The sequence below is a fragment of the Prunus dulcis genome, chromosome 4 (genome assembly GCF_902201215.1).
Source record: "Prunus dulcis chromosome 4, ALMONDv2, whole genome shotgun sequence".
In the NCBI taxonomy this organism is placed as follows: Eukaryota; Viridiplantae; Streptophyta; class Magnoliopsida; order Rosales; family Rosaceae; genus Prunus; species Prunus dulcis.
The window spans coordinates 19765590-19784780 of NC_047653.1; the positions used below are offsets into that span (position 1 = coordinate 19765590).

General features: G+C 38.8%; 1 protein-coding gene across 2 annotated transcripts; it reads left to right on the top strand.

The window, feature by feature from the left end:
• The first annotated feature begins 887 nt into the window (after positions 1-887).
• Positions 888-16438, top strand: LOC117626535 (dihydropyrimidinase-like). 2 transcript variants are annotated; one of them, XM_034358264.1, is made up of 14 exons: positions 888-1128; positions 1235-1399; positions 3201-3252; positions 3564-3833; positions 3937-4148; positions 4266-4386; positions 5118-5205; positions 5305-5383; positions 5851-5938; positions 6041-6081; positions 6188-6240; positions 6331-6487; positions 8556-8748; positions 16165-16438. In XM_034358264.1, the coding sequence occupies exons 1-13, from the start codon at positions 1036-1038 to the stop codon at positions 8745-8747; spliced, it is 1611 nt and encodes a 536-aa protein (XP_034214155.1). In that variant the 5' UTR covers positions 888-1035; the 3' UTR covers position 8748; positions 16165-16438. The 2 variants fall into 2 exon arrangements, with proteins under 2 accessions (XP_034214155.1, XP_034214154.1); XM_034358263.1 differs by having other exon boundaries at positions 889-1128; positions 8556-8756; positions 16168-16438.
• Positions 16439-19191: the final 2753 nt, after the last annotated feature.

A 19191-nucleotide genomic window follows, 5' to 3' on the forward strand; every position in this document is an offset into this window, starting at 1 on the left:
CAATTACACAATTAGTCTATCAAAATTGATATGAAATCATCAATTAATCTAACCAAAATCAATACTAATTAATCTAACTCAAAGTATATGTGATTTGGAGATTATGAGATAAAAGTACATGTGATTATGCGTTTGGAGTATTTTTCGATGAATTTTTCGAAACACAATTGAATTTTTAATGAATTTTTGAAGTTGATTTAGTTAAAATTTGACACATGGCGCCTTGATAGTGTACCACATTAAAAAAGAATGCAAGTTGAGAAGCACAGCATTCTAACTACAAACACGTCGAGTCATCTTCTTCTTCGACTGGTGTCTGCAACTTAAGTGAAAAAATGTCAAAATCTTCTAAAATCTATAACTTTGGTTGTAGAGGTCCAATTGACGAACCGTTTTCTCCAACATGATCGTGAGATCGAGCTCAACAATCTAAGGTAAATATTCAAGATCTCGCACAGCAGCAACAAAACAGCCTCTTTGAGGGGGGGCAAATTTCTACATCTCCAATGCATTTTCAGACAGGAAAAGGGCACCTACACCTCCTTACGCCTCTTTATTATACGCACAACTTACATTTTTATTTTTTACAAGTATATTTTACTAGATGCCCATTTTGCAATCCTTTTTTTTCCCTTGCAATGGCAGCTTGGTCAGCTCTTGAGGATTAACTAGATAACATAGTGTTTGGTTACGTTTTTTTTATAATAAAACTTATATTGTAACACGTGTCTGGTTTTAACTGGAGTCGTTAAGTTGACTAGTTAGGACCCAAGTATTATCCACCAAGTTAAGGTCAATAGCGAGCAAGAAAACGTCATACCACACATGGCGTAAAGATACTATTCCTCTTGTATACATGTTATGATATAAGTGGATATAAAAAAGAAAAAATAAACATTATCGTCACTAAAATTCTATAATTTCTCTTCCATCACAGCCACAAATTGTTACTTCATATGGTAATGGCAACTCATTTATGGTATAGTGAGATTGAATTTTGAAGTGAAGGAGTGAAGTTTTTCAAGCATCCAATCCATGGCGTCCAGCTCCAGTCCTCAACGCCTCCTCCATCTGTTATCTCTCATCCTTCTTCTCTTCGCCTTTTGTTCCATCTCAGAATCAAGCCTGGTACTCCTCGATTCACCCTCCACTTTCTGTTTGGTTCCCGAGAAAAACAAAATAAAAAACAAAAAGTCTTAGTCTTTGATTATTTTGTTATTTCAACGTGTGTCAGTTTTGCGATGCTGGATTTGGATATGGCGAGTCGTGTGGCGTTTCTTCGTCTTCGTCGACCAAGTTGTTGATCAAAGGCGGAACTGTAGTGAATGCTCATGAGATGGAGGTCGCTGATGTTTATGTGGAGGATGGAATCATTGTTGCTGTTAGGCCTAATATTAAGGTGCAATATTTCAGTCTCTGTTTCTTTATTCGGTATTTTTGTAAAAATTGGATGAATTTCATTGGTATGTTGTAGTTGAGCTTGCTGGTCATTGATTTTCTAAATCTTTAACCACTATTTTCTTTTTCCAAATATTTTTGTCCCTGCAAATGGGGTGGAGGTTCTAGTTTTTAGTTACTAGAAGTGGCTCATAACTTCTTAAGTAACAAGCTGATATTGGAGGTCTAGTTATAACTTGTAGATAGGATATTGAGATTGGTAGGTTTGATTTGATGTATATGCTTGATACTTTGGGGGCCTTAGGGGCAGTGAAGGATGTGGGTTTTGCATTTTCTGTAGTTTTCCAATCCGTGCGGACCTGTTTCCTACTAGTTTCTTTATTAGTTCTGGACTACTGGAGCAATGCAATCCTCTGTCCCCATTTCTTTTCCAACTAATAATACAATTCGTAAATGTGATTATAGGATGAGTTTTTAAATTCATCTCAATCAGTTTTATGGTGTGGTATTTAGGCACAGTGGATATGGTTATCTCTTTTCTTCCTTTCAGTCTCTTGTTATTTTTGGAGAAATTTGAGAGAGGTTTTGTCATGGAAGGTAGTTGAAAAGATTATTTAAATTTTGGTGCAAGGTTAGTTCCTCCCTATGTTCTAAGTTCTTTGTCGATGTGCTTTAATATTGGATTGCCAATTGATGTTGTGTTAAAGAGAATATAGAAGTGTATATAAGGGCAAGGCAGCTCTTATTAAGAGTTTCATCCTGAGGTTTTCCAATCAAATCCATGCAAAAGGAGTGCCTAAGATGTGATTGAGATTTTCTTGTGGATGAAATGTATGCGGTGTTGATTTGGCATTAGTGAGGATGCTTTGGCAAAAGCATATTTTCAAAAGAATCATTTCATGATGAGGATGAGGCCTGCAGACGTGGTTAGTTATATGGTCTGGTCTTTTGTAAAACCTCACTGGTTCCAAAGCTTGCAGATTAGTCCTGATTCTTGTGGCAGAGTATCCTGTCTACTAAAGATTTTGAAAAAGTTGTTTTCTTAGAAGAAATTGCCTTTTTCTTTTATGTAAAATAATCAAGGATATTTTTGATCTCTTGCATAAACTTAAGATGGTGGTCTAGGAAGCATGGGTGTCTATGACCAGGAGATACCTATAGATAAATTCATTTTTATGTAGAATTGACAAGGACAAACTATAACTCTAGTCACACCTATATATTAATTAAGTTTAAGTTGACTTTTAACTTCTGTATATATAATGAGATTTTTTTATATAAAGCCAATGTCAAAATATATGTATAATAGACAACTTTTATGACCAATCTTTGGTTCGCTCAAATCATTCTCCTGTAAATTAGTGTTTGAGAGAACATTAAAACTGATGATTTTCAAACTATTTTCAGTTACAATATCATAAAATTAGAGAATGGAATACAATACTTCTTCCAAAATCTCATAAATCATGAAATTATTAGTACAACCCCACTAACTCTAGAATTTGGAGAAAAACTTTGGTTGCCGAAGATCAATCTTATATGAATTTGAATGAAATAGTAATTGCCCTTGCAATATCACAGAAAATGAAGGGCTCTGTATGTTATCCGATTTTTGGGGGGGTAATGGTCTTGATCTATATTACTCAGAGCGATGTAGAGAATGTTATCTATCGAAATCACTTTTCATTTGTGCTGAGTTCTTTATCTCCTATTTACTCTTTATATTATGTTTTATTTCTTTATGCTCTACTTGATTTGATGTCATATTACCCTGTCTTTTAAAAAAAAAATGCCATTGGCAGGTTGGTGATGATGTCACTGTGCTTGATGCCACTGGAAAGTTTGTCATGCCAGGTTAGTTTCGTACTACTCCTATGTGATAGATTACTACAGATTTTAACTATTCGGAGTCGGGGGAGTCTATAATAAGGGACACAATGTGCAAGTCAGGAATAAAAGTTTTATGTTTAAAGCTCCCAATACTGTTTTCCGCACAGGCTTCACCTTTTGGGGTCTGTCATGTTGTTTCAAGCTTTTCTTGTTATGTATACTGGTATTTGGATTCCTATTCTTCATTATTAAATATCCCCTAATAGTGAAATATGACAGTCATTCTTTAGGGCCAATCTGTGTTCTCTGAACTTTAATTTGTTTAACATTAACAGGAGGCATTGATCCTCATACCCACCTAGGCTTTGAGTTCATGGGTTCAGAAACCATTGATGATTTCTTCAGTGGTCAGGCTGCAGCGTTAGCTGGTGGAACAACAATGCACATTGACTTTGTTATACCAGTTAATGGAAGTTTATTGTCAGGATTAGAAGCTTATGAAAAAAAGTCTAAGAAGTCCTGCATGGATTATGGTTTCCATATGGCAATTACAAAATGGGATGAAGTTGTTTCAAAAGAAATGGAAATAATGGTCAATGAGAAAGGTTAGTCATATGTATTTCCAGGTTTTATTGAGTGAGCTTAATTGCTGGCAGTGCTAATTTTTATGAAATTTATTTGTATTTACAATTTGTAAACTTAATTCAGGTATAAATTCTTTCAAGTTTTTCATGGCATACAAGGGGTCTCTTATGATCAATGATGAGCTTCTGCTACAAGGATTCAAAAAGTGCAAGTCTCTTGGTGCGTTAGCTATGGTTCATGCTGAAAATGGAGATGCTGCAGATGAAGGACAGAGAAGAATGATAGAACTTGGTATTACTGGTCCAGAGGGACATGCTCTTTCAAGGCCCCCAGTGGTAATTATAGAAATAGATTCATGATGCAAACATAACTTGGATAAGATGCAAACATAACTTGAAAGTATGTTAATGAGCATATGATCAATGTCTGATTCAACTTAAATAACAATGCAGCTGGAAGGAGAAGCAACTGCTCGAGCAATTCAACTTGCAGGTTTCATGAACACTCCCCTCTATGTAGTTCACGTGATGAGCATTGATGCTATGGAAGAAATTTCTAAAGCTCGCAAATCAGGTTCTTTGTGTTTTACATTTCTTTCTCGGCTGGTAAATTTATTGGTCAGCAGGACTATATTTTTTTCTTTTTTCGATTCTTGTTTTTGACAACTAGAATTTCTATTATTTCATTGGTTTGTTTGTTTAGTTACAATTTGTGTAAGTAAGCAAAAAACTCTCCTTTATTCTCAAAACTTTACATTAATTGCCTAAGTAAATAGCTTCGGCAGTTGGTCTTCATATACAACAACTTCATTCTCTAACATTACCGTGTCATGTCGTAATCATGTTCGACCACCCTTTCCCAAAGTTCCATAATGTGATATGAACTGACTCTGTATCACCTGTATTTTGTATCCTAAATCAATGACAAACAGGTACCAATTTCCAAAAAAATTGATTTGTTGAAGTGGCGTCTATGCTGCAAGAGTTTATGATACCCAGCCAGAGTGCATTTTAGCAACTGCAAAGAATTTCTTATCCAATTGTGAATTCTGATATGTGCCGTTTCATGGTAGCCGAGAGACCAAAAAGCTCAAATGAAGGCTAATAGAAAGAACACAATGAACAAGCTGGAAAAGGAAAAAAAAAAAAAAACTTATATACAGACGTCCACAAATACATGTATTAATAAAGATAGATGAAGCTGATTAAGATGGCATATAAACTGTAGACATATTTCCAGACACAGTATCCTATCCTGTTTCTTTTTTATCATTTTGGAAAGGAATAAACTCTCTTAAACTGCAGGGCAGAAGGTTATTGGAGAACCAGTAGTTTCTGGGTTAGTGCTGAATGATTCTTGGCTTTGGGATCCTGACTTTATCACTGCCGCCAAGTAGGAGTCTGCACTGTTTGTTATATTCTTCTTTATTGAATTTTTTGATGTTCGATCAAATAGAGCTATGTTAAGCAAAGCCGTCTTCTGAAAATTCAGGTATGTCATGAGTCCCCCTATAAGGGCCGCAGCACATGGCAAAGCCCTTCAAGCTGCTCTTTCAATGGGAACTCTGCAGGTGTCTCTCTTATTCAACCTTATATAAGAATTATCTGATTTGGTCCACATTGCTTCTTGGTACTGCAATGATTTACTTCAAAGCTTTGAAAGGATGGGGGGAACTAGTAAGGAGTTATTGTAAATGAAGAGACAAGTTTATGGGTTTCCTTTGACATTGTATTCAGAACCAGATTTTGATCAAACATGATGGGATATATTATTCAGCTGCCTAAACTTTTGTTTTTTTTTATAGCTTTGAAAGGATGGGGGGAACTAGTAAGGAGTTATTGTAAATGAAGAGACAAGTTTATGGGTTTCCTTTGACATTGTATTCAGAACCAGATTTTGATCAAACATGATGGGATATATTATTCAGCTGCCTAAACTTTTGTTTTTTTTTGTGTCAATAATTTAGCTACCTGAACTTAATAGTGAACAAATTTGTTTTAAGAAAGTATAAATTGACTTAGATTTTGCAATGTGCAGCTTGTAGGAACCGATCATTGTCCTTTCAACTCAACGCAGAAAGCTCTTGGAATTGATGATTTCCGGAAAATTCCAAATGGTGTCAATGGTAGTCACAGAAATGGTCTTTGATATTGTTCAACTAAGATATATTATCTGTTTTCTATGCCAATTTCAGTTTCTAATACTTAACACGGCAACTGGAAATTAGGTATTGAGGAGAGGATGCATCTTGTATGGGATACAATGGTGGTAAGCTGCCATAAAATTCCTGCTCATCCCTTAAATAAGCAGCTTAAATTAGAATCAGTGTTTTGGATAATCTTTTATTATTTTTAATTTCTGTGCATACTTTCAGGAATCCGGTCAAATTTCTGTTACTGACTATGTCCGGGTGACAAGTACTGAATGGTATTCTTGCAGCAAATTGTGTTTACTATAAATTCCCATTATGCTGCCTAAAGTACGTTAAAATGATTTCAACGTCCACAAAATTTTCAGTGCTAGGATTTTCAATATATATCCGAGGAAGGGAGCAATTCGTGCCGGTTCGGATGCAGATATAATTATACTCAATCCGAACTCAAGCTTTGAAATAAGTGCAAAGTCCCACCACTCTAGATCTGATACCAATGTCTACGAGGGATGGAGAGGGAAGGTAATATTTGTCACACAAAGGATTTTATTTTTCCATAAGATAGTATGTTATTACTTTAGAATTAGGAAGCTACTGCTCCCTCTTTGGGGAGACCTTGGTGGCTATGATCTACTGACATGGATACGTGTGTCAAGTGTTGACTTGGATTTGTGGTATCTGATCTGAGAAAGAAACAAAAACGAGATGAGGTGTCTGAAATGACATATATTATATGTGTGTGTATTAAATGCATTCCCAGATAATGGATACTATTAAATGTAATTTGAAACAAATTGTTTGATGTCAAACCCATATGTGATACAACGAATTTGATATTGAACTGATTCTGTATCTAGCAGCCTAAATGGCCTTTAAAATTAGACTTGGTCATTTTGGAATTAGTTTTATCTGGGATTGTGGATTTTAATTTAATACTTCCTTTTAGTAGCCAAAAAACTATTTTTTAACATAAGTACTCCTTCATTAAAAAGATTCATGTAGGTGGAATTGAAAAGAGCATTATTAAAATTTTGAAGTCCCATTGTTGGGTCAAAATAAGTAAAACAATTGCTGTAGGAGTTTGATATCTCGTATAAAATTCCTGCAATCATGACAATTGACTAGACTAAGTAACACTAAAGTGCAATTATAGCTTTCAAAATCTACATGGTAATCATAATATATTGAAGAAAATTATCTATTTAGATAATAGTAAATATGTCAAAGTTCAAATCCCTCTTTTATTTATTTATTATTTATGTTTGAATAATGAAATGTATATGTGGATTTTATTAACATATCGAATTAATATATTTTTTCTTCTAAAGTTAAATTAAACAATTTACACTAAAAGCTCCGATCCAATTCACTTCTTTCAGATTTACATTACACCTAAGCTGCTTGACTTAGTAGTTAATATAGTTAGGCTGTTATTAGCCAAAATTTAGACAGCCTCATATTCATCAAAATAAGAAGAGAATACAATGTTAATTTCAAGAATTGGCTGGTTAACTTATGCAAAGCAGCGCGTGTTTATTCTGTTTATATTTCTAATTTTCAGTCTATATGAGGCATATAAGAATTATCGGTGGCATTAATGCACTTTTATTTTACATTTTAGTGCATTATATGATTGGACATGACCATGACAGCCTACTTTTCTCTTTCTCTTCTATTTTATTCTATCACTGCAAATAACAACCACTTCAAAAAGATATTGAATATTAAGAACGTTGGTCTTCTCAAATGCAACATTTTGATGTAGCAGGAATAGATACTTCCTAAGGTTTTTCCAATTTGACTAGAATTTTGCTATTTTCTTTTTACGAAATTCTATGTTTCCTTTAGCCTAAGGATTTTTCGCTAATTTATGCCCCTTTTTTTCTCAAAAAAGGATGCTTAGCGTATTTAAATGGTGTTCTAAAGATAGATTTGTTTCTTTTCTGCTACCATTATTCTTGGTATTTTATTGGTGAATCAACAAGGTTGGTACCATAGTTTTGACCTCACTTTATTCCTTGAGGACGTCCAAAAGGGGAGAGCCCATTATCTTCCATATATAATGGCCATCCTCACCCTCTCATTGGAACTCTCTTGGATTCACTCTCTCAAAAGTCTCTCATGCCTCAATGTAAATATAACACTTATTACATAGTGAAAACTGACATGGATGTAGCACGAATTCGGTGAGCCATGATAAATCTCGTGTGTTCTTGGTGTGATTATGTGATTCACGGTTTTTAAGTTCTATTCACAGTATTTTCATGGGAAATCAACAGGTTCCAAGGAAGATTGTGGATTGTTATATATTTTTTATTGTAGTTATATGCTTCCCTGTATTATCCTTCTATTCTTTGCCCCCGTGTGTGGTATTTTCCCCTCAAACTTTTCTCCAGTTTGTACATACACAACAAAATATATTTGCATTCATAAAGTTTCATTCTTATACGTGTGTGTGGATTGAGCTTGTACAAAGCCTGTGTAATACTGTGCGTGCATTCATGTGGCATTTTTATGGTATGCCAGACATTAAAAGTTCATATTACATTTTTTCTGGGAAGGTTGAAGTGACAATGTTCTATTTTCGCAGGGAAAGGTTGAAGTGACCATTTCTGGTGGAAGGGTTGTTTGGTTAAATGATGAGTTGAAGGTTTTTCCTGGTTCTGGCAAGTACGTAGAAATGCGACCCTTCAGTTATCTTTTCAATGGAATTGGCAAGGCAGATGCAAAGTATCTATCTTCTCTTAAAGCCCCTGTAAAGCGTTTTAGAGCCACCACTTAAAAAGCTCAGGTACTTCTTTCCTTTTCGACTATTATTATTTAAACTTGAGGTGTGAAAATGGACATGATGCTCCTGTATATATGGCAAATGGTTTGAATAATAAGATCAAAGTTTCTATTTTTTGTTGTACCATGTATGTGAATTCACTTTAAAGTCAATAAATAATATTCTTGTTGCAGTTTGCAGTTGGCAATTTATTTGAATGGATAAATTTATATTAACCAACTTCACTTGTGTCATAACTTACTTTGTTAATGATATAGGCTGTTGACGATGTGTTACATTTGTTTAATGTAAGTGTTGGATTGCCTTAATTGAAGGCTCATTGTGTTGGCTTCATTTGAGGCTGGTTCTTTGTAGAGCATTATGCTAGGAGAAGTGATTTGTTGGTTTTCTAATATAAACATGTATGGCACTCTATTGACCAGGAACACAATACCATGATCTTCTTATTCTTCTGACTTTTATTTCCAACTTGATTTCATGGCATTGTGCTACTAAGAACCAATGCAGCTGCCCTCACGCCACCTTTCTCAGTCTCTCTTTACAGCCATCACTTGCCACCACCGTTCTCTCTCCCTCTGTTTCGACACTGGTTTCCATTTTCTTTAAAGTGCTTTCTTCCTAAAATCACTGGTTCAGAGAGAAGCACGAAATGTAAGCTCGCATTTCGTAGCATTGTTTCATAATATGGAGTTTAACCAACAGCCCCATCATTAGCCTACTGCATCTTTCCCTTTTTTTTGATCCATCAAGCTTTTGCATCTTTAGCTATCATCGGTATTCTTTCATGTCCAAAAGGAAAGGGGATGTCTGGGAGCTGTTTCCTGGATTTGAAAGAGAGTACTTGGGTTCTTCCAATAACTATACAGTATATCATGACTGAATCTAACTGGGGTTTGTGGTGGTGGAGGAATTGGATTGGAAGAGTTCGAATATTTGATCCCAAATTTGAAATACAGTAGATGATGATGAGCGTACTTTGGACTACTGGAGTCTTTAACGTTATTTAAGTTAGGGGTATTTCTTGGGAAAAAAAGAAGATGAAGTTTTCTTGGTAAACTTTGTCTGCCTGCAAAGAAACTGAAGTATATATCTGTTCTTGTTATTGTTTATTCTTTGTATCCGTAACGCATGATTGGGAAAGACTTATTTTCCATGACTGCTTGAACCATGTTACACTGCTGCCACCACATTCGTGTTTACTGCTGTTATTTGGCCTTTGATATCAATTTGTTATTTATTTTTTATGGGGCCTTGAATAAAATCATGTCTAACGGTGGTGAGAGGTCTTGAAGGAGATGGGAGGAAGAGAGTTAGACAGGAGTGTAAGAGTCAGTTACAAACACTTGAGTAGAGATTTTAGAATTGAACAAAAGGTTTAATACTTGAGATAGATGACATCGTACGCGGCAGCAATGAAGATTACAGAGAGTTCGCTTTGGGCATCCTTGTGGGCTTCAGTTTCTTTAGATTTTGAGGACTGGTCCTTTTGGGAGGCTGTTGCTAATTAGTTTTGTTTTTGTTGGCTTTGGTCCTGCGTGACTGTTTCAGACTCTCTTGTTAGTCTATGACATATGTGGTATTCTTTCATACCTTGAATCTTGTCCTTCAGGAAGGTTTTAATAAAGCCACTATTTCGTGTCGTTCTATGAATGAATTCTATTTCTAAAAAAAATTAAAAAAATATAAGAATGTGACGGGAAAAACACCAATAAAATCACAATGAAACATTTGGCAATTATATAGTTTTTAAATTGAAGGAATCAACAATTTTTTGCAATATAAGTATTTTTCCACTAGCCGAAAGTCTCCATTACCTCATTTTTGGGACTTGTGCCCACTTTTATAAGTTTTGGGAGGTGTGCATGTTGAGTGAAACTTCGATGTGGGACTATGGATATTGCCTGTGGTGGCTCCACGTGTCCCAGCAAGAAATAACTAGCAAGGGGTCTTGTATTGCTTTCGGCAGTAAAGGGTGCCGAACACTTTCCTACCTATAGCATCTTATTTTCCACATGTGACCTCTGCATTAGTCAATCAGATAGGGTATAAACAGGAGAACCTCAAGTTCCCATATGAGAGAATCTTCTTAGTTGGGGATTTGTTCTTTTCATTGGTACCTTGATTAGCTGAGGGTTTCTTGCGAGGTGTCGCTCGGTATAGGATGCCTTTATAATTCATGGTGGTCTGTTTGGTGCCCCTCTTTTTGGGTAGGAAATCTGAACGTTTCATCGGCAATGTTGGTGTTCCGTATGAAATTGTTTTCCTGGCTTATCATGGGCCATAAAAATATGTTTGCCATATGTTAGAAAAGATCTTCCGAACGGTAATGTGTACTGGGCCTGTTCGCTTGCTGCTATAAATATCCAGTCCCGAACGGTAGTTTTCAGAATCTTCTGAATCTTTTGGTGGATAACATGATGCTTAGTCTTCTGTGTGTAGTGTGTGCGTTGGGAAGTGAAATCGAGAGCATAGGATGACGCTTAGTCTTCTGTGCGTGGCGTGTAGGTTGCTACGGCACATTATTGGTGCCATGTGTCATGGGCACACGTGCTAAACTAAGTAATGATGGCCTCGGTTGTGTTGTAGAGGTGAACTAGTTGGTTCCTTCGGTATAAAAGAGGGTGATTTCAAATTTGGAGATCACTTGTATTGTGAGAGCCATTTGCGAATTTGTGAAGAGGCAATTTCTGGGGAGCATTCTTCGGTGAGAAGGCGATTTCCGGCTACTGTTCACACAGTGACGCGATTTCCGATGACTTTAACAACCGTAAAAAACAAGGTACATTACTCTCTTAGCTTTCTTTTTCGATCAAATGCACCTTTATGGCTTAAACTAGACTATGAGCACGTATGATCTTGAAGAACGTTAGGTAGTCTAGTTACTGTAAGTAGCAATAGTCGTAGGACTTCATAGTTTGATCTTTGCATGGTGTTGATGGCTCATACCATCATTGTGAGCCGAGCCCTTCAGAAAGAACCATACGACGCGAGATGCTGACTCCTTCATACAAATACCGAGCCGAGCATATACAGAATATCCTGCCTCGAAAAGTAAAGCTTCATGGGAGAAGCATGGTTATTCAAGGATCAGACCTATGGTCGAGTAGGTAGGACCGATCCGAGCACTATGGCACCATGGCCAGCTAAAAAGTGCATTTAATGAAGCCTGAAAGGTCGGTTCTGACAAACATCCCATCCTTAAAACAGGTGTCGCCTTACGCTTTGGTCTCCAAATAAACATGCTGGCAATGGAAAGGGATCATTTAATCCACCTCCCATCCAGGTCCACCTGCCACTTGGCCACCTAGTTCCCGTTAGAGAGTAGGATGATCAGAAGCAGAGCAATGAATGTAAAAACTCAACTCAAAGGATAGGAAGAAAGATCTCTTTCATAAAATATCTTAAGGTCCTCCTTCCCCCCTTATAAATACTCCCCACCTATCTCTGGACAAAGGTAATAACTCTTCACGTTGTAAAAACCCTACATCCATTCTCTATCAAACTTAAGTTAGTTTCTGACTTTAACCATCGGAGAGGGTTAGGCTGGGATCAACCCCAGTCCGCCCTAATTCTGATATTATTCGAAGTGTGCAAATCTTCCTTCAGAGGTTATTCATACTCAAAGGCCCAGTACGGGCCTAAGCCCCCTGATAGGGCCCAAGTTATCTATACGAGAAGGATACGCGGTTAACATTTGACGCTGTTTGTGAGAATTCCTTTCATCACAAATAGAAGCTGCATCCCATCATCCATCTGAGCACCGGTACAAGTGGAACCAAGCCATGCTGAGAAATCAGCACTTCAGGAAAGGAGCTTCCTCAGGTATGGGAGGGAGAAATGCCCAGAGGCGATGAAAAGAAAGGCTGAGATCGGATCGTTTGAAAAGCCTGGAGGAGAAGATGAGCCGGATCTTAAAGGGCATAAAGGATGTACAGAATCTCAGCAATAGCCTCTGAGCGCAAAACGAGATACTACAGGAGAACCAGGCTAGGCTGGCAGGCCAAGTGCATGCACAACGAGAGCCCGAGCCGACCAGCACCAAAAGTATCGGTGGAGCCTCGTCCTCGTCAACAGCAGCTGAAATACCAAGGCGGAACGTGGCCGACGCCAGGAACATCCTAACGGAGAAGAAAGCTTGGCGGGAGCGCAACGAATGCCTGGTGGGGAACCTTTGCAGAGGGAAAAATAGGGTCGGCTCGGAGAAGACCGAGGAAGAAGTTGATGGCATCACCTCTCAACTCAGGGACTTGTTTACCAGCGAATTGAGGAGTGTGTGGGAGTTCATCAAGGAGGAAATCCCATTACCATATACCCAGGACTTGTTGAACGCCCGAGTAGTAGGAGATTCGAAAGCCTTGAAGATCCCCCTATACGATGGTACGACCACTTAGACAACTTCCGCTACGCCATGGAGGGCCGCTGAGCAAACGAGGCGACCAAGTATCGCTTGTTCCTGACAACTCTCAAAGGCCCAACCACGAGCTAGTTCAAAAGACTCGCCCTAGAATCTATTAGCTCCTTCGCCGAGCTTAGGAAGGTTTTCTTGGAAAGGTACATGATCATCTCTGATCGGCTGTGCACCGCGAATGAGTACGCACGTTGTGAAGGATGTGATGAGGCTACAACACAACGCTTTGATGGGTGGACTCTAGGGGGGAGACTTCTATTTTTCCCTTACCAGGAACCCGCTAGAGACATACAAAGACCTCCTTCGCGAAGCCACAAGCTATTCCCGAGCCGAGCAGTTGAACCTGGCTAGAAAGGCCACGGCAAGGTCGGTCTCGGAGGCCCACGCGTCATACCAGCCCAGGGATAAGAGGCCCAACAACTATGCCTATGATCGGTCAACAAAAAGAAATAAAGGAGAGTAGGGGTCCACAACTCGGAGGAACGACATCAGACCAGAGAAGCACAACCAGTATACAGATTATACCCCCTGAACAGGTCAAAGGGAGAAATTTTCTCAGTAATAGCTAGTGAACTTCCTAGCCCAAAGAGGATAAGGTTTCCTTATTGAGAGAGGAAGGTCGACAACAAGTATTGCAAATATCATCGTGACTACGGCCACCACACGGACGACTGCTACCAGTTAAAAGAAGAGATAGAAGCACTGATCAGACGCGAAAAATTGAAGGAGTATGTGATGGGGGAGGCAGTCCCCATGGATGCCCAGGCACGGGGCGATACCACCGATAAACCAGAGGCATCCCGGGCGTACATATCTACCATATCAGGCAGGCCAACGGTGGCAGGCAACTCAAATAGAGCCATAAAAAGCTATGCACGGGCCTACCGACACGAAGCTACCGAGGTCATGACTGTGGTAATAATCGAAAGTCCATCCGCCCGACCCTCAGCAAACAAGGAATCAGTCATATTCTTCCAGGGTGATGCGACATGCATAACCTTCCCCCATCACGACCCCTTGGTTATCACAGCCAAGATCGCCCATTGTGAGGTTGCTCAGGTATTTTTAGATGGAGGCAGCTCTGTCAATATCATCTTTCTCCGTGTCTTCAGACAGCTGGGGGTCCATGAGGGCCTCCTCGACCAATGTTGTCCGACCCTTGTAGCTTTTGGAGGAAGCCATGTACAGCCCCTTAGCCACATGCATCTGACCCTATCTATTGGGGTACACCCGAGGCAAACTAGCATCACCACGGACTTTGTTGTGGCAGAGTGTCCTTCGTCTTACAACGTGATCCTCGGGTGCCCAACCATTAGCGACTTAAACCTATCAATCAACATGAGAGCGCTACTCATCAAGTTTCTTACCCCCACGAGGTCGATAGCGTGAGAGGAGATCAGGAATCAGCACGAACCTGTTATGCCTCCTTGGTCAAACTGAAAACCAAATTGACCTACGAGGTGTCTTGTGTAGAGACCTATGATAGTGTCGACCTGACCAGCCCCTCTATAGTTATTGGCCCAAGAGAAGAGATCAACCCCATGTGGCGTTGTGTGGACCAAGTTTGGGTGACCCATTTGGTCCTAAAATGATCCACATGTCGTTCTGAGCATGACGGGATTCGAATTTGGTTATCGTTTGATTATCGATCGGATTACGCATTTTAGGTGTTATCTGGGTTCGATATGTTCGGACCTTGGGATCGACTCCAATTTAAAATATGTTGATCTAGGCACCTCTAGGATCGTGTAGGAATTCACGAATTGAGAATCGGAGTCTCGGATATTCCGATTCAATGATTCAAAGATTATAAAAATGGTGACCGTCTGATCATGCAATCGTGAGCGATCATGTTGCTCATCTGGACCAAACTTGTAGGACATGTTTAGTAAATTTTGCCAAACCTATAGGAACTTTCGAATTATTAATCAGAGGTCATGGACCTCACGAGAGATCAGGTTGACCAATATGAGAATTTAATCGTATATTTAATCTCGGGTCTTTTTAGACGTTCCACCTGTCAGAATTGTTGAAAATGGGCATAGGAACTTTCTTAAGTTACGTACACGCACTTTTAAGGCTGGGGGTCAGGGTTTTGATTAAATATTTGTGGCTGAGCTATTTTATTAATTAAATATTTTAATCGCTTAAATAGGTACTCAGGCTTCATTGAATCCGCAGGAAGAACCCTCGAAGGGTCAGGCTATATCGAACGCACAGTGAATAGAATTTTGTTTTGTAAATGAATATTATGCAGTAAAAGTTTTATTAATTGATCATGAATGAATTATATATGGTTTTTGCTTTCCAAGCATTTAGTTTGAATTCAAATACTTTTATAAAATTTTGTTTATGTTTAAATGTGAATGGCTTGGAAAGTAGAAAAGGAAATGATAACAGGATTTAAAGTTTTAATGAGAAATAGTATTATAACTTTACAGGAAAGGTTTTTAAACCACCATAGGTACCCAAAATGTTGCCTTCGAATAAACTGTTGCCTTCGGATATAATGATGTCCACGGACATCTTAGTTGCCTTCGGTTGAGTCAGCGCGCATTTGACAGTTGCCCCACGAGTCATAGAGATAGGAGACCGTGAGGAGCGAGGAATGCGGCTCAGGTTGACCAAGTGTCTCCTAAGTTTTGAAGAGGAATGCGGCTCACTTTGTGTTTTCCGAGGAGGATGTGTCACTTATGTAACACTTGGAATTGACGGTATGATGTGGGAAATAAATAGAAAATAATCATGGAATTGACGGATTTATGATGGGTACACCTAGGTGGAAATGAATTTATTACTTTGCAATGCTTTCAAATGGTTGTGATGAATTGATTGAATGTATGATATGTGATATGTATATAAATATGCATGCTTGATTTTTGTACAAATATAGAATATGGATGAAATGAATTTTCAAATGTTTTAACAGTGGGGTTAGTATGTTGATATTCTATTTTGCAAAACTTTCTTTTGTTCATTCCCACTTTTAATGTTTTGGGCCCCAAGGCAGTAACCGTGTACCAGAGCACCACCACCGGGCGATCATCACCCACCACCCATCCTTTTCCATTATGTAGGATATTCTACTGTAACCATACTACTTGTAAATTAAATTAATTAGCATGCTCTGATATTGCCCTAGGATTTCTTTAAGGCCTAAGGCCACACAGATTTATTGTTGGATTGTGTGTATTATAACATTGTGCATGCTGAACAATTGTGGATATATGAGTTGCATTTTGTACAGGTGAAAATTTTGGGAAACGAGCAATTTACAGGGGAGACTCTACTGAATTTTCGGCAGAAGTCAAACGTTAAAAGAATTTGTGAGTTTTAGTTAGAAAGGCAATTTGGTCAAGTGTGCCTGGCACTTGCCAGGTGTTGGACACGCACAGGGTTCTGTGCAGATTCCAAAGTGGAATTTGGGTTAGGTCCTGTCAATAGTTTTTTATATAAACCATCGTGTTTTTACTACATACTTGTTATTTTGTTGATCTACCGTCGTATGATACCAAAACCCAGAAAATAAATCTTAAAAAGTAATACAAATTTCAGACGATGGTAGTCATAGAACGACAGTCGTATAAAGGAAATAGAGACGACGATATTTAGAAATAAACGACGTGGATTCCTATAACGCTCATTGTGAAAAAACAGACGTGGTTTTTGTTTTTGTTTTTTTTTTTTTCCTTTTGGGTCAATTAAACTGATTTGGTTAGGTACAAACAACCCAACGCTATATTCTACAATAACAGTCGTGGTAAATGTAACAAACTGGTAAATTACATTTACCACGATCGTTTATTTATACAGAACGCTGTCGTGTAGTAACTTAATACGTCTTGAAATAGTAAAAGAGTGACGTGGATATTTTTACATTTAGACGTCGTTATCTACACTACTAGTGCCATAGTTAGCTATAACTCTATACGATAGTTATGTTATAAATACCGTCGTAGTACATGAGGATGTCATACGTCGAGAAATTTATTTTTATGGTCATGGTATATGAAATTAATACAGCGCGGATTATGAGACTACCGACGTGAATTCCTGTAAAATTATACAACGTTGATTAAGAATAGTTTGTCGTGGTTAACTACTAGTTAACAAGGCGACAGTTTAGGTAAAACGTTGTCTTTAATTTCTACGTTGGTAGCTTCATACCTACCGTCGTCATTTTTTGGGGTTAAGAGTTTCTGTCTGGAGAAAACATGTTTAACAAGACGACACTTTGTAAGTTTCAAGCGTCGTGTTCTAAAAATATTCCAACGGATCTCGATTTTTGAGGTGTTTAAGTTACTTATCCACGACAGTTTTCTATTACTGTCGTCTTTCTAAACACAACGACGGTATTTATGTATTTTGTCATTTTACGGTCGTCTTTTTCCATTTTTGTAGTAGCGATTGCATTCATAATTCATGCATAAAGACAGTCAGCCACAAAGGCCAATACAAAATACAAAGAACCAAATAGGGAAGAGTCCACCTACAACACAATAATCACAAGGGGTTAATAAAAAAACGGAAGAGCCCACCTACAACACCAAGCACACAAGGTGCAGCCCCACTCATATACAGAGCCACATAAATTGGAGCACAAAATCCACAAGCCTAGACAAATCACGCAAAGGCCACAAGGCACAAAACTACAACTAGAACTATAACCTTTTAACTCTCACAAGTAAAACCTACAAGTAGAGACTCTAAACATGCAAAAAACTCAAAAGAGTTGATATACTTATTACAACTCAAAAAACTGCAACACACAACAAGAAAATAAAAGCTGATATTGTCACATCCCAGGATCAACTCCGCCGTAGCACGATATTGTCCGCTTTGGGCCCCCCTCTCTGCCCTCACGGTTTTGTTTCTAGGAACTCACGAGCAACTTCCCAGTGGGTCACCCATCATGGGATTGCTCTAGCCCCCAACTCGCTTAACTTCGGAGTTCCTACGACTCCGAAGCCAGTGAGCTCCCAAAAGGCCTCGTGCTAGATAGATGCGGGTGTGCACATATAAGGCACATTACCCCATCTCCGTTAGTTGATGTGAGATCTTACAATCCACCCCCCTTAAGGACCCGACGTCCTCGTCGGCACACTCGCACCACACGGCAGAGTGGCTCTGACACCAAATTCTCACACCCCGGGATCGGCTCCGCCGTAGCACGATATTGTCCGCTTTGGGCCTCCTCTCTGCCCGCACGGTTTTGTTTCTGGAAACTCACGAGCAACTTCCCAGTGGGTCACCCATCCTGGGATTGCTCTAGCCCCCAACTCGTTTAACTTCGGAGTTCCTACGACTTCGAAGCCAGTAAGCTCCCAAAAAGCCTCGTGCTAGATGGATGCGGGTGTGCACATATAAGGCACATCACCCCCTCTCCGTTTGTTGATGTGGGATCTTACAGATATGACATCACGTCGTCCCCAAGACAACCAAACAACCAAAAAACTCAATCAAGGCGGTCAAGCACCAAAGTCGAACCAAGAAAAGGGGTAAAAGGCTCAATGGGAGGAAGGGTGGGGAGGAGGGCCAGAGAAAAGCTTGAGGGGATGGGCGAGGGGTGGAAGAGAGTGGGGAGAGAAAGGGAGGGAAAGGGGCGGAGAGGAAATGATATTGGAGAGGAGGAGGGGAGGAGAAGAAAGGAGAAGAGTGGAGAGATGGAGGCCACCGACCCCTAATGGGGACAACGATTGAAACTTTTCTCAGCTTAGGTTTTCTCTCTTAGTTCTTGCTAGTGGATTACTTCCTAACTTGCTATAGGATGTGATAGCTGATAACTCAATCAACTATTCCTAATCGTTAGATGATTTAAAAACAAATCGACTGGTTAAACTACCATACACACTATGATACATTTACCTACAAGTAATGGGAATAAGAAGAAAAAGGATGATTTTCCTTCTCAACTTTTCCTTTGTTTAGTTACACATAAGGAATCATTTAATACGAATGTCCCACCTTAAAATTATTAATCAAATGTCCAAAAATCATGAATCGGATAAACTAGGTTGTTCTTGTTGATAT